Raw genomic sequence first — 15,909 nt, forward strand, 5'->3', positions numbered from 1 at the left:
AATATCCTCGGCCTAATACATTGATACAATCACCAAAGATTCACACATTTCTACAGATGTACTGTGGAGAACATTCTGACAGGTTACATCACCTAGTACAAAGGCTCCAATGCACAGAATCAGAAAAGGCTGCAGAGGGTCAGGCTGAGCCAGCTCCATCATGGACACAAGTCTCCCCATCAGTGAGGACATTTTTAAAAGGCTGTGGTTCAGGAAGATGGCATCCATCATTAAGAACCCTCAACATCTGGGACATGCTCTCTTTTCATTCCTACCATCACAGAGGAAGTACAGTAGTCTGAAGACCCATATTCAATTTTTCCCTCTACCATCAGATTTCTGAAAGGTCAATAAATCTTTTCCTAAAATCTATTCCTCTTTTGCAATAGTTATTTAATATATTGTATAATTTTTTATTGTAACTAATAGTAATTTTTAAAGTCTTGTGCTGTACTGCTACTGCAAAACAACAGGCTTTATGACGTCAGTGATAATAAATCTAAATCTCAGCCTTATAGCAGCGGTCCCCAACCACTGGGCCGCAAGGCATGTGCTACTGGGCCGCGAGGAAACGATATGATTTGGCGATAGGAGTCAGCTGCACCTTTCCTCATTCCCCGTCACGCGCACTGTTGAGCTTGAACGCACGCGAGGTCATTACGTACACGTCATCCATGTCAGCGCGGGAAGGAGATCAACTCCTTGAGCTTGCAAATGACAGCGGGCTGAAAAGTATGTTTGACATAACATCTCTGCCGGCATTCTGGATCAAAGTCAAGGCTAAATATCCTGAGATAGTCAGGAAAGCACTGAAAACGTTGCTTCCATTTCCAACATATCTCTGCAACGAATGCAACGAAAACTGATTACGGAATAGACTGGACATAAGGAACCTCCGAGTATCGCTGTCTCCCATCACCCCTCGATAGGACTGTGTTGTTGCTGGGAAAGAAGTATTCAGCCCAGGGCTCCCACTGATTCAGCGATATTGGTGCGTTGCAATGATTTTATATGTTCATACGAGGAAAATATGCGCTGTGTGTTTAATATCCAAACGTTACTTAAAATGTTATGATGCTATTATAAGTGACTTATATAACCATATAACAATTACGGCATGGAAACAGGCCATCTCTGACCTTCTGGTCCGTGCCAAACGCCACTCTCACCTCATCCCACCGACCTGCACTCAGCCCGTAACCCTCCATTCCTTTCCTGTCCATATAGCTGTCCACTTTAACTTTAAGTGATAATATCGAACCTGCCTCTACCACTTCTACTGGAAGTTCGTTCAACACTTACTTCAAGCTCCCCTGTCCTCCCCTGATAATTGACTTATCGCTATATTCACGCGAAGAAAATATGCGCTGTGTGTTTAATATTAAATTTGTTAGATAAACCCTTTTAGAAACGAAATTGAGTGTATTAGCCACTTATCACCTATATTCTGGTCGTGATTAACACTCCCACCCCCCCCCCCGAACAGAATCGCCAAAAATGATTTTTTAAAAAATCGGCTTGTACACGCATGCGCAAGATATGCATGCACACTGGTGCCCGCGCAAGGCTTCATGGTCATTGTAGTGTTTCTCGGGGTAAACACAACGTAATTGACTACCACTCTTGTACGTTGGCAACCCTACCCCCCCCCCCCCCACGGTCAGCCGGTCCGTAAGAATATTGTCAATATGAAACTGGTCTGCAGTGCAAAAAAGGTTGGGGACCCCTGCCTTATAGGACTTAAAAAAGTTTGCTTTGAACAATTTGTTACTCATTTCTCTCATGTAACCAGGAGAGGGCAGTGTTTACTTCACTATTTCCATCAAATTTCAGATTGGACTTTGAACCATGAACACTACCTCACTTTTTTTTCCTTTCTTTTTCCACTACTTAACTTTAACATATATGTGTGTGTGTGTGTGTGTGTGTGTATGTGTGTATATACACACACACATACTTAAAGTTTTATTGTGTGTTGCTGGTGCATAACAACAGAATCAGGCGACCTTCAGAATTTTCTTTCAGGGTATTTTCACTGTAGCTACTGACAGTAGAGAGCAGTAGAATATCAACGCAGATTATAGAACATTTTCCAGATTTTCATATGATTCAATAAATATCTATATATATCTAGGGTTGGAGGTTTTTCCGTACACAGTGGGCTCGGCCTGTATTCTCTGGAGTTTGGAATTCTGTGGTTTCACAAGGTGAGGGAGGATGTTTCCCTGGGCTGCTGAGTCAGAATAGGAAATAAATTGTTTAGGACTGAAATGAGAAATTTCTTCTCACAGAGGGTGGTGATTCTTTAGAACTCCATGCCTTGGAGGGTTGTAGTTACCCTGTTGAAGGTTGATTCAAAACATATAGATTTCCTGATATTAAAAGGGATGTGGAAATAACGCAGCCTAGATGGATGATCAGCCATAATCCTGATGAATAGTAGAACAGACTTGAAGGGCTAAATGGTCGACTATTGCTTTTCTTTTTAATGTTAATTTTTCTTAAGGGGTGCCTGGAATCTGTAATGTTTTTGCATATTCTCTTGAAAATCTTTTCAAACTAAAATAATGAGAGCATGTGCAAAACCTTTACTGCTTTGGCAATTCAGATGAACCACACAGAGTGGAAACCCAAATCTATGTTAACTATGCAATTTTTTTGTGCAAGGGTAGTAATACATATCTTCAAGTTAGGAAAGGAAAATAAGCTAATTTTCCTGAAGTCTCTTGAGGCATAGCTATAAAGACCTGCTGAGGCTGGGCATGCTGGGCTGTAACATAAGTCTTGATACCTTCGTAAGGACAGAGTAAAAGACTAATAGAATAAAAAATGAGGGAAGTTGCTGTTCAGTAACTCATTATTTGTTATTGTTTTACTTCCATAGGAGATTTTTGAGTGTGCAGACTTTTGGCTACATTCCTTTAGCATTTTTGGCAGCATCACTTTTTTGGATGGTCGTCACGTGGTTCATCCGGTTCTTGCCTGATATCCTTTTATTAATCTGGGTATGGAAATAGTATTCTTTATGATTTTCCACATCTGCAATCTCTCATGTCTCCATTGATGAATGACAAGTTTACTTTAGTGTTCCCATAAAGTGCATTTCACAACCTTAATATCATGTTTTGCTTGGCCAGAAGTAGGATTAATATAATTAGATGACTGTCAGACAGGATCTTGGGATCTGTTCTGTAATTAATTGGAATTTATTAGGGTGACACGGTAGCACAGTGGTTAGCCCACGCTTTACAATACAGGTGACCTGGGTTCAATTCCCACCGCTGCTTGTAAGGAGTTTTTCTCCCCGTGATTGCGTGGGTTTCTTCCGGATGCTCCAGTTTCCTCCCACAGTCTAAAAACATGCCAGTTGTTAGGTTAGTTTGTCATTGTAAATTGTCCCATGATTAGGCTTGGATTAAATCGGGGGATTGCTGGGCAAAGTGGCTCGAATGGCCAGAAGGGCCTATTCCACACTGTATCTCAATAAATAAATAAATAGCCGTGTGCTACCCTACATGAACTTGCTGGGTTGAATGACCTGTGAGTCATAGAACTGTCAGCTTTCATTTTGAAGATCCACCCCACTTGTGGTTTATTTTTGGACATGTTGATATAGGTAAAGAACAATAATAACTGATTGCTACCCTTAAATATTTGGTTTGTATAAAATATATTTTTTGTCTTGTTTGTAATGCTATTATGGATTTGACACTGGATTACACTTAAACTAAATTTAGTTTTATTCCAAAGGGATTTTATTTTTTCAACTATTTTCCACAGTCTTGGTTCTGTTAGAAGAATTTGATTTATATTATCTCGATAATAAATTTTCTGTCTGCTTTATCTGGTATATATTTGCATGTTGTTCAGGATTTGAAATGTCCTTTTATCAATTTTAAAAATTCCATGTACATGAAATCCTCAGTTTACCATATGTCATCTTCCTCAGTGGATGGTTTTACAGTCATTGTTTCCTGATTTTATATGGCATGAAAAATGTATTTTGAAATTTTCTTAACTAGGAACTTACATTTTCCGGATTCAGTATTTCAGATTCCATTTGCTGTCAGCATAACAGGTTGTATCTATTACTTCTATAAAACCTGGACAACAGACCCTGGATACATCAGAGCTTCAGAGGAAGACAAGAAAAAGGTAATGATACTTAATTATCTTATATTAGAAGATGTTCCTCAATAAGATTTTAAGCTTTTAATTGTGCTTTCACAATTTTTCATTCTTGCATTTTCTAGCTGACTTGCTTTTTGCTTTCTTTCTCGCCTAAACTCCACAGAAAATGTTAGTAATTTCTTAAATTCAAATATGAAGATCACAGCTGCTTTATTAATGTGTAATTTGCTATAAAACTAATGGAATTGCTAAATTGCAGATGGGGAAAAACTTGCTGTTACCGTGGTATATGCTTTAGGTGATGGGGGTACAGTTAATTGTTAAATGTTAACCTGTTAATTTTGTGAAATAAGAATAGAATTGAAAATAGGCTACAGAGTTGTGGTGATATTTCTTTGCAACGATGAAACTCATAAATTAGTGCAGTAAAAATGTTATGACTTAAACCACACTGGGCATAAGCAGTGCCTCCATCAGTGTCAGCTGGACTCCATTGATCAGCATACTCGTATGTCAGGAAGTTATGGTTTCACATATTGGGCACGGGACTAAACTAACATTTCAGCAGAGTATGTTCGAAATCCTTCAATGTCAGTTATGGCTTTATTTGGATGAGATGCTATACAGAGGGCCATCTGTTTGTTCATTTGGATGCCAGAATTGCAGTGGTGTCATTTCAGAGAAAAGCAGGTGAATTATGCCTTGTGTTCTGTCCAGATTTTATTAATTAATTGAATATATGAACATTGAAGTTCAGAGTACAAGCAGACTACTTAGCTCCTCTCAGTCTGCTAATGAGATCATTCATTGCTGCTTGCAACCTGACCTCTGCATTCTCATCTACTCCAGTAACTCTTCACCGTATGGTTATCAAGAATGCACCTACTTCTGCCCATGTATCTACTGTTCCTCAAAGAGTTGTAGAAGTCTTCTGAGAATTGACAACTCTCAGAGAGTATTTTGCCTCATCGTCTTAATTGAATGAGCTTTTATTTTTAAGCATTTCAGCCTTCTTCCCAGACTTTCCTACAAGATGAAGCTCCTCTCCTAGAGTACATTATCAAGATTTTAAAGCTCATTTTATATTTCAGTCAAGTTGCCTTTCACTTTCTGACCACCAATGGACAGAAACCTAGTCTATAATGTTCTCGTAAGTCACCAGGTCCGTTTCAGGTATTAATCTTGGAAACACTCTCTGATCTGCTTACAGCTTATTCAGAACCAGCCTTAAATAACAATAATACTCTGTATAACCAAGACATCATCTCTCTACTTTCGCATTTCATTCACTTTGCTTAGCAATAAGCAATAATGTGCGCTTTCTTTCTTACCTGCTGTATCTGAATACTGGTCTTTTGGGTTTAGGCAGTTCCACCTACAGATTCCTCTGCATCTCAGAGCTCTGCAATCTTTCAATGGTTAAATAATATCCTTTTTTATTATGTTTTTCTTGGACAATTTAACATTTTCTGGAATTTACCAGATCTTTGACCGCTTGGTAAGCCTGTCTATATCCCGTTTGTAGTTTCTTTATTCTCTACACAACTTGCGATTTGTGCAAATACTGCAACAATATTTTTGACTTTGTCCAAAGCATTTATGCAATTTCTAAGAAGTTTAGGCCCCACAGAAATCCCTAAAGCCTGGTTTATACTTCTGCGTCAACGCATCGCCGTAAGTACTGTGTCACCACAAAGATGATACGGAACCCTACGCGAGAGCCTGCATTGCTGCAACACGCAGCTCTCCCAAAATGTAACCGCACGTCGCAGCAATGCAGACTGCAACAGCTGTGACTGGTCCGCTTGGTAGCATCGCATTTCCTCCTACGCTGCAATAGCTTCCCATTAGGCGACTGGAGGGCAGGGAAGGAACTCTGGTGGCAATGTTTTCCATAAAGCTTTACAGACCTCCAAAATTATGGAGGACACATTTCGTTTTTACGAAAAAGACGCTTGCTTCTTGTTTACCCTGAGAAAGACTACCATGACCACGAAGCCTTGCGCAGGCAGGTGAGTGCGCATGCGTGACGTGCGCGAATTGCAGAGCGACGCAGGCACACCAACGCACAAGTATAAATGCTCACAACGCGCGTAGGCTTCTTGCATCGGTTATGACGTCCAGTTGATGCAGAAGTATAAACCAGGCTTAAGGCACACTAGTCTTTACATCTTGTCAACCAGAAGATGACTTATTTATGCTCATTTTGGCTACAATGTCTTTGATCCATCCAATTTGTGATTCATCCAATTTGTTGTAACCTACACCGTAAAGATTTATTTTCTGTAATTAATTTTATATGGCATCAACATAAAATCATACCATCCAATCATTAGCATGGTGCTCTATGACATCTTGTTATGAGTTAATTGTCCATTGCATTTTGCTATACTATAAAATTTCAGAAAGTACCTCAGGTTGTATGATATCCTGAAAGTGCATTTCTCAATCATTCAGCTTGAAAGTGTTCTGCATCTTTTTGGTATGCCATGCCAGATGAAGCAATGCAAAATAAAATAACTTATGTTAATTGTATAACAATGATCTTTGAAATCTATTTAATCTATTTTCCAGACTGTTATATCACTTGCAGAAGCTGATTGCTTGGACCCAAGGATCTTCTGCACTATGTGTCTTGTAAGTGAATATTATTGTTTATACTGAAACACTGTCCATTCTTCAATAAAATTAACTTGCCAAGCTTAGTGGCAATTTTATAATTATAGCTGAAATACTAATATTGTGTGACAAATGCTTTGCTTTTACTAATTAATTTCTTATACATCAAATATTTTGTCATTTCTACTTTATACTATATTAGTTTACAGTTGAGTTGCTTTTCTTCCCTCCACCCACCTCTCCCACTGGATTTTTGTTTCATTCCAACCTTCTCTTCCCTGACCCAGTCCCTTTTGTGGTAGAATATGTTCATTTATGCTCTTATTACCCCTGCCCCATTCCCTTTCTGCTTGTGTGGCTACACCTCACAAGCACTTTAAAAATTTTGAAGCAGCATGTTACCGTCAAAATATTTTTTGATCACCCATTGTTATTTCTCCCATGATCACTGCTAAAGGTAATTCATTGGTGAGCTTTCCTGCAAAAGTAGATTGAGCTGTTACAATGTGACTATCTGATATGGTCATATTGGCTGAAAGTTTAATAGGTACATTTTTCACCATATTGAAACATAGGAAAAGATAATATTTTATTGAATTTTCATCATCTTCAGAAAACAAAATAATCTCTGTATCCATAAACTAAGTCTTAATTTATTGAGAGTGGAAATTAAGTGTTAGTGTAAGATAAGTCTTTCAAGAAACAAAGATAAGCCAAATAATGATTGAATGATTTATAGTACATACTCGTTGCAGGAGTATGCCAATCAGCCTTTGTCATAACTCATCTTTCACCTCGTGCGACTTCCTTGAAATAATCCTTACCCTTTGATTCGTTTTATAGTCAGACATGTGAAGAAAAATGCAAAATTGATTTGCTTAATCCTCAGAATCACTACCGACTGAGTTTATGTCTAGTTACCAAGTTAGCTTTAAAGCTAAGAGTAATTTTCTTCCTTCTAAAAAAAAGCTCTTGCCAGCTAAAGTATCAGTATGTCTTCAGAGATATTCAGTTGAATTGCTGACGTGCTTGGTCATCAACAGCTACTGCTGTGGGAACAAAACGTAATTCTCAAATGTAGGACTCAACTAATAACCCACAAATGGCTCTTAATAGCCTTCTGCTATAATTATCTTCAAAATTCCACAGCTGCTGTAGTTTTTACCTTGCTGACAAAGAAGCTAGTCTTCAATAACACACAATTTAAATTAATTATTGATCTTTGAGAAATTTATGTGAGAGAGCTTTGTGACAACTACAGCAGTAGATCCCAATGCAAAATATCGACTATTCCTTTCCCTCCACAGATGCTGCCTGATCCACTGAGTTTTGTTGTTCCAGGTTCCAGTATCTGCAGTCTCTTGTGTCTACGGGATTAAATATTGATTGTCATAGCGTCTTTCTAGTTTGCAATTCTTTAAAAATACAAACGTATATATGTGAATGTATTACTTTATTGCAGCTGCGATCCTCTTGTCTCCCTTGAAGCCATTTATGATGGCTGTTGAACATTCTGAATGTGGATAATTTTTGCAAATTAATGACAATATTTCCAGGTGCGCAAACCTCTCCGATCTAAACACTGTCCCGTTTGTGACCGTTGTGTAGCCAAGTTTGATCATCATTGTCTATGGATTGCACGGTGTATTGGTGAGTCACCTTTTGTTGCAACGCAGTCTCAATATATAAATGATCAGACTTCTGAATGGTAGTTTTGGAACTAGCTTAAACTAAACCTGCCAAATGAGCTCTCAACAAGAATTGTTGGTGCCAGACAGGATTGTTTAAGTATCTTAGAAATTGCTGATCTGGGATTTTTGCGCAGAACATTCTCTAGAATTTACAGAGAATGGGGCAAAAGACAAAAAAAAAATCAGAGGATGGTAGCTGTGTGGAAGAAAATGCCTTGTTAATGAATTAAGAGAGGTCATTAGAGAATGGTCAGATTGGTTGAAGCTGACAGCAGGCACTAATGCAAATAATCATGCATTACAACGGTGTGCAGAAGAGCATCTGTGAACGCACAACACGTTGAACCTTGGAGTGGCTAGGCTGTACAACAGAAGATCACGCCGGGTTCCACCTCTGTACGGAATAAAGAAGCCAACAAGTGTAGTTTGATTGCAATGTATTTTAAGTTAGAGAGATTTAATCAAGAGTAATCAATACTACTATGTATTGTTTGATATTGTATAGTTACTTTTAGGATTTCTTTTATTTACAACTATTATATTGCAACCATCCTATATGCTTCCCACTATTATTGGTCCAGGGGCTTTTTAGTTGCAGAATGATAGCTGTACTGTTATAAAGTAAAACTCCATCTGCTTACTCACTTTCCCTGGTCAAGGTTTATCTGAAGTCTTCCAGTAAAATAGACCAAATTTGAATACTATTCCAGCCGTATGGTCCTTTCGGCTGAGGAGTAGTTCAATTTTCTTTTTTTGACCATTTTATTTTTTCTTTATTACAGGTTAATGAAGATATTTTGCAATTTAGTTAGTAACGTGAATCTGTTTATTTTGATAATTGTAGCACTTCTTAAATTTTATTTTTTTGCCATTTTGGAGCAGATGTTTTGCCTCATAATAACAGTATATAATATTTCTACACACAATATTAAAGTTGGTAAAATAAAAAACATTGTAATTGTTAAGATATATTTAACCACAGTCTCAAAGGAAAAGAATCTAGTGAGAAATAATACCAAATCTTAACAACCATTTCCCTTGTCACATTTTTTAATTTTGAAAACAGGTGCTTGGAATCAGCGATATTTTGTTAGCTTCCTGTTTTTCGTGTTCACTGTACTTCTCTGGATGAGCTATGGAACGATTGTGTGTAAGTGGCCTTTTTCCAAGAGTCCTATTAATTGCCTTGCAAAAGCACACCTGTTATTTTAAATAATAATTGAATTATATTCCCTTTCAAGTGAACAGTCAGTTGCTTGCACTTGAAGCAAAAATCTTAATGATATAATTTGTGCAAGATTGACCTTCTTCTTATTGAAACAGTGTCAGCTATAAATCCTTGGGCTTCCAGCCAGGTCCAAATATCGATTTTAGCGAACGTTTCGATGACAAACTCCGCCATCTTCATCAGGGATGATGCCTAGGCCTGTATAGTCCGGTGTATATATACTCAACTCCAGTTGTCCGTCTCTCCTAATTGGTAGGTCCTCAACCGGTCAGGTTTCAGCTGTCCTGCCTTGTTTAAAATTGGATTCCAGTTTTTACGTAGAGTGAGACCTTTGTCTTTGTTGAAATTCTTAAACTCTAGTCTTACTTCAAGGGGCTGAGGTTTATCCATTTGGGTTACCTGGAGAAATCGGTGTTGCAAAACATTGCATACACAATGACCACAGGATTGACTTTGGCACAAAACTGCTGTGCTGTGCCAGCAGTTTTTGGGACTGCCCAGTGAAGGAAGCCATTGAAATAAGACTAGAGAATAAGAATTTCAACAAAGAACTGGAATATGATTTTAAACAAGGCAAGACAGTGAAAACCTGAGTTGTTGGGAACTAACCAATCAGGAGGGATGGATGATGGGAGTTGAGCATATATACCACCGGACTAGATGGGCTTAGGCATCATCCCTGATGAAGATGGCGGAGTTTGTTATTGTAGCGGTGGTTAAAATTGATACCTGGACTCGGATGGAAGCCCGAGAAGAATTTATGTGTCATGTATACTGGGAAAGCACTATATTCTTTTTCAATGTTATGTTTGGGTGATAGTAAACTATCTGCAGTCTGGTTCGGGCATTATCTCTACAAACGAGACAAGTGCTACACCTGCTCCCTCACCACTATTCAAGGCCCCAAACAGGTTGAGGCAACACTTTACCTTAAGTCTGTTGGGATCATCAAATATATCCAGTGATTATCTATATTGGTGAGACCAATGTCAATTGGGGAATGCTTTGTCAAGCACATTAAAGCCTGATTTATACTTCTGCGTCAACTCGACACCGTAAGTACTGCGTCATTGCAAACCCTACGCAGAACTGACGTGGATTCCTACGCGTAGCCTGATGCGCACCTCTCCCAAAATGTAACCGCGTTGCAGCAATGCAGAACGCAGCAGCTGTGATTGGTCCGCTTGGTAGCATCGCATTTCATCCTACGCTGCAATAGCTTCCCATTGGGCGACTGAAGGGCAGGGAAGGAACTCTGGCAGCAATGCTTTCCATAAAGCTTTACAGACCTCTGAAATTATGGAGGACACATTTCACTTTTACGAAAAAAGACGCTCGCTGCTTGTTTACCCTGAGAAAGACTACCATGACCATGAAGCCTTGCGCGGGCAGGTGTGTGCACATGCGTGACTTGCGCGAATTGCAGAGCGATGCAGGCACACCAACGCACAAGTATAAATGCTCACAATGCGCGTAGGTAATGGCATCGAGTTGATGCAGAAGTATAAATCAGGCTTAACTGTCAGCGACAGGCAGGATTTACCAGTGGCCACCGATTTTAGTTCTGCTTCCTATTTTTATTCTGAAATGTCAGTCCATGACCTCTTCTATTGCCTCAATGAGGCCACTCTCAGGTTGGAGGAGCAACACCTCATATTCTGTCTGGGTAGCCTCCAACTGGATGACATTAATTTCTCAAACTTTCAGTAATTTCTCCTCCCTCCACCTCTTTTTTTTCCCATTCCACATTCTGGCTCCGCTCTTATCTATTCTCCCCACCTGCCTATCACCTCTCTTTTTCCCATGGTTCACTCTCCTCTCTTATCAAATTCCTCCTTCAGCCTTTTAATCTTTTCCACCTATCATGTCCCAACCTCTTACTTCATCGCTCGTCTCCCACCCCTCCCCTCACCTTCATATTCTGGCTTCTTCCCCCTTCCTTTCCAGTCCTGATGAAGGGTTTTGCCTGGAAATGTTGACTGTTTATTCTTCTCCGTAGATGTGGCCTGACCTGCTAAGTTCCTCCATCATCTTGTATATGTTACCGTGAAATGTTTTTTGATCCAATTCAAGAAGAGCGTATTTCCCTTGTCCTACATTGGCTCCTTCTGTCTACAAGATTTGCAATGGCTTTTAAGTTAGATTCCTTCAGTAGGACTAATTGGATGCATATTCTTCAGGGAATGAATATAAAGTTCATAATATTGGAGTGGCTACCTATCAGATACCTTTTTATCTGTATGAACCTTAATAAGAATTCTTTGAGTATATTTTAATTAATTTATTTCCTAAAGGTGGCTTATAAAGAACCTCTTGGGTTAATTGGCTCCTGTAAATTGCCTCCAGTGTAAGTGGGTGTAGGAGAATAGGAGAGAGCTGATGAGCGTGTGAGGGAATGGGAGATAAGTGAGCATATTAAATTGATGTATGTGCTTTGAAAACTAGAATTAATGGACTAAACGGTTACCTCCTGTGAAATAAAGAAGTACAATGTGGAGAAGTTACTGCAGTGGCACAACTGCTTAAAATGATTTCTTACTGTGTTTCACAGCTTTAAGTTAACTGTAGGTTTATTAATCAGTTGACTATTTGGTCTGTTTTTGGGTGCCATGGTAGTATAGTGTAGCTTGCTGCTATTACAGCTCAGGGCATCAGAATTCAGTCTCGGCATCCTCTATAAGGAATCTCTGTACATCCTCCCTGTGGAATGCACGGGTTTCTCTGGGTCCTCCAGTTTCCTCCCAGAGTCAAAAGACATACCGGTTAATAGATTAATTAGTCATCATAAATTGTCCCATGATTAGGTTAGGATTAAATTGAAATTGTTGGGTGATGCTGGACAGTGCAGCTCAAAGAGCTGGAAAGGCTTATTCCGTGCTGTATCTAAATAAGATAAAGTAAAATAAAATAAATAATTACATAAGATCATCTGTTCAAAAGAATACCTTAAAGTGAGAGTATATGGTACAGCTGCAGGAATTGGCCAGAAGGTTTCTCAAACCTGCTTTGTCATTTAGGGTCATGGTTGAATATCAAATTCAATGGCAAAATACTGTGCTTTTCACATATCCTTCTTTTCCTTTTGTTCACAAATATTGACAGTTGGAGAATTTCAATAATTCACAACCCACGAGTGAATTTTTTCCTTTTTCCTTAAATGACCCCAGTCCTGGGTTCTCCAGTAAGAGGGAACAGTGGCTCATCATGTTGTTTGCCTCAATAGCATTAGTACTCTAAGCTAGCCAACTAGATATTGAGATCCTAACTGCTAGTAAGTTTTCAAAAAAAAAGCTTCAAATAAATAATTCACAATTTAAATTTAAGCGCGGTCAGTATAGTGATTAGTCTGGTGAACGAGTCATTCGATTTGCATTATTGCATTCAGGAATGTTGCGTGTGATGTGTGCATGTATTGCAAGCGTTCTAGAAGGTAACCCTGTTATTTCACATGATTACAGACTGGTCCTCACATTGTGTAACCAGCTATGAGAAGAATGGATTATGGATACTTCTGATCCAAATTATTTCATGTTCTCCATGGATAGTTTGGATTTTTCTGCTAGTGCTATTCCATTCCTCATGGGTCGTATTTCTGCTATTTAACCAGCTCTATCAGGTAAACAATAATTTCCAATTATCCGTGGAATTTAATTAGTGCTGTGCCAAAGATGCAATAACCTGCCCCTTGTCACAATATAAAATTGTGGCACACTTTACTGAGACACCTGGTAAAAATGAGGAAAGTTGCCCAGTTATACACTCCGTTGAAATTTGAGAATTCTTAACATTTTAGCACTAATATACATTCTATATATTTATAAAAGTAGTCCATTGCTACCTTTGTTTTTCTTTAAGGACCCTTGAACTGCAATTGTGTCATGAATCACCCTCAGTTACTGCTACATGGCAGCTAAATATAATAAGGCAACATAAGACTACACATGCTGGAAATCTGGAGCAACACACAAAGTTGGTACTTGTGTGTTTTATACATGAGTTCCCGCAACGCCTTTGTTTGTTGCACGAATACAATTTAGTGAGGTTGACAGTGGGTTAAGAATTTATGCAGTTATTATAACAGAAGGTCAAGTGTGACAAATAATTTGTGCAGTTAATGACTAACTGATAGCTACAGGCAGTAGAGTATATAGCTGGCATGAAATTTCATATTTGGTACTGGTTTATTATTGTCACATGTATCAAGATACAGATCCAGAATGGCAAAGCTTTTCTTGAATACTTTTCATACAGATCAAATCATTCCAAAATGCATTGAGCTAGAATAAGGTATAATGCAGAATAAAGTGTAAAATTACCAAAAAAGTGCAGGTAAACAAGATGACGATCATAATGAGATAGATTGTGAGGCCAAAGAGTCCATCTTTTGTTCGTTCAAGAGTTGATAACCAATTGTGGGAGAGAAGTTTTCCTTGAGCCTGGCAATACGTGCTTTCAGGCTTTTGCATCTTCTGTTTGGTGGGAGAGGGGAAAGAGAGAATGGCTGGGGTAGGTGGAGTCTTTGATTATATTGGCTGCTTTACTGAGGCAGTGAGAAATGGAGAATGAGTCTTCAAGGGTGGTCAAAATCAGCAAGCCTAAAAGGTTTGGCAGAGTATCAATTCTATAGGAAGAAGGTGGTTGCCAATAGCTTCAGTTTCTCTTTTAAATATAAGAACGTTTTGAAATTCTATTTATCTGAAATTTCACCTTTCAATGTCCTATAAATATTGGCATAGGATATCATGTGAAGATAAACATCCCATGTCAGTTTGTTTATTAGGAACACTTAGATTTCTTGATTAATACATTTAACAATTCGTAACAATTCACTTTGATTTTCTTGTCATCTCTGCTTTCTAGGAATTAGCCTGTGCATTAAGTTTGAATAGAAAAATAAAAGTATCATAGTCATACTTTATTGATCCCGGGGGAAATTGGTTTTCGTTACAGTTGCACTATAAATAATTAAATAGTAATAAAACCATAAATAGTTAAATAGTAATATGTAAGTATGTAAATTATGCCAGGAAATAAGTCCATGACCAGCCTATTGACTCAGGGTGTCTGACCCTCCAAGGGAGGAGTTGTAAAGTTTGAAGGCCACAGGCAGGAATGACTTCCTATGACGCTCTGTGTTGCATCTCGGTGGAATGAGTCTCTGGCTGAATGTACTCCTGTGCCCAACCAGTACATTATGTAGTGGATGGGAGACACTGTCCAAGATGGCATGCAACTTGGACAGCATCCTCTTTTCAGACACCACCGTGAGAGAGTCCAGTTCCATTCCCACAACATCACTGGCCTTACGAATGAGTTTGTTGATTCTGTTGGTGTCTGCTACCCTCAGCCTGCTGGGGGTAAAGTGGATCAATTTATTTATCCACTGTTGTGCATTATTAGCCATAAGCTTGGTTTGTCAAGTTTAAAACCTAGAAAAATTAATAGCAGATTTTCAGCATGACTTCTTGCAATCATGATACAGTACACTGCTCCTGTACAAATCAGCTTACTGTATTTAAATGAGCATTTAAAATTATTTTCCCGAGCCCAATTGCATTGGTCTTGATAGGGTTTGTCAAGCTATTCTTGAATTCAAAATCTGAAGGCATGAACTCACACTTGTATCTGGTCAGAGATGAAGAGGCACGTATTAAAAACAAAACCTTAACTCTGTTTCTAGCTGTTGAAATTTTCATTTCAGCAATTGGAGCAGTGCAGTGAACTGACACTGCTTCTCGCCCTAAAAGCTTCTTGCACAGTATTTTATAAAATTCTAAAATAGATTCAAATACAGTTTCACACTTCACTATCCTGGTATTTTCTCATGCAGGTGGTACTCCAAATATGTACTTTAGTTGAGTTTGTAATCTTAATTTGGATCTATCATAAAAAGTTCTGAAATGTAAACATTGTTTTTACAGTAATTGCAGTCCGCCTCAAGTATATTTTGTTGAAATAGTGTAACTACAAACTGAGGCTTTTGTTAACTTAAACAAAATCTGCGATTACAAAGTGTATCACATTCACAAAAGCATTCTGAAAGTAACAAGGGGAAGATATTATGCTTTTAGCTTAATAGTTGAAATGGCAGAACTTTTTTAAATTTACCCTGTCATCCAGAGAATATTCTGTATCATTTATACATTTCGTGTGTATTTAATTTTTGTGCACGCTAGTCTGCTGAGTTATTGTGCAACTACGTCAGGGAAGCAGCCTTTGAAAAGTAGCTTTTTAAAAGTA

The 15,909-nt window shown here is 38.5% G+C and overlaps 1 protein-coding gene across 1 annotated transcript in view; it reads left to right on the top strand.

Annotated features, from left to right (window-relative positions):
• zdhhc13 (zinc finger DHHC-type palmitoyltransferase 13) overlaps positions 1-15,909 on the top strand; it is a 63,285-nt gene that overhangs the window by 43,403 nt on the left and 3,973 nt on the right. The window contains exons 10-15 of the mRNA XM_063061709.1: positions 2,885-2,985; positions 4,031-4,155; positions 6,706-6,768; positions 8,307-8,400; positions 9,508-9,591; positions 13,128-13,285. Coding sequence (XP_062917779.1) covers positions 2,885-2,985; positions 4,031-4,155; positions 6,706-6,768; positions 8,307-8,400; positions 9,508-9,591; positions 13,128-13,285 — 625 coding nt within the window. The remainder of the gene's footprint in view (positions 1-2,884; positions 2,986-4,030; positions 4,156-6,705; positions 6,769-8,306; positions 8,401-9,507; positions 9,592-13,127; positions 13,286-15,909) is intronic.

This window comes from Mobula hypostoma, chromosome 11 (assembly GCF_963921235.1).
Source record: "Mobula hypostoma chromosome 11, sMobHyp1.1, whole genome shotgun sequence".
Classification (NCBI taxonomy): Eukaryota; Metazoa; Chordata; class Chondrichthyes; order Myliobatiformes; family Myliobatidae; genus Mobula; species Mobula hypostoma.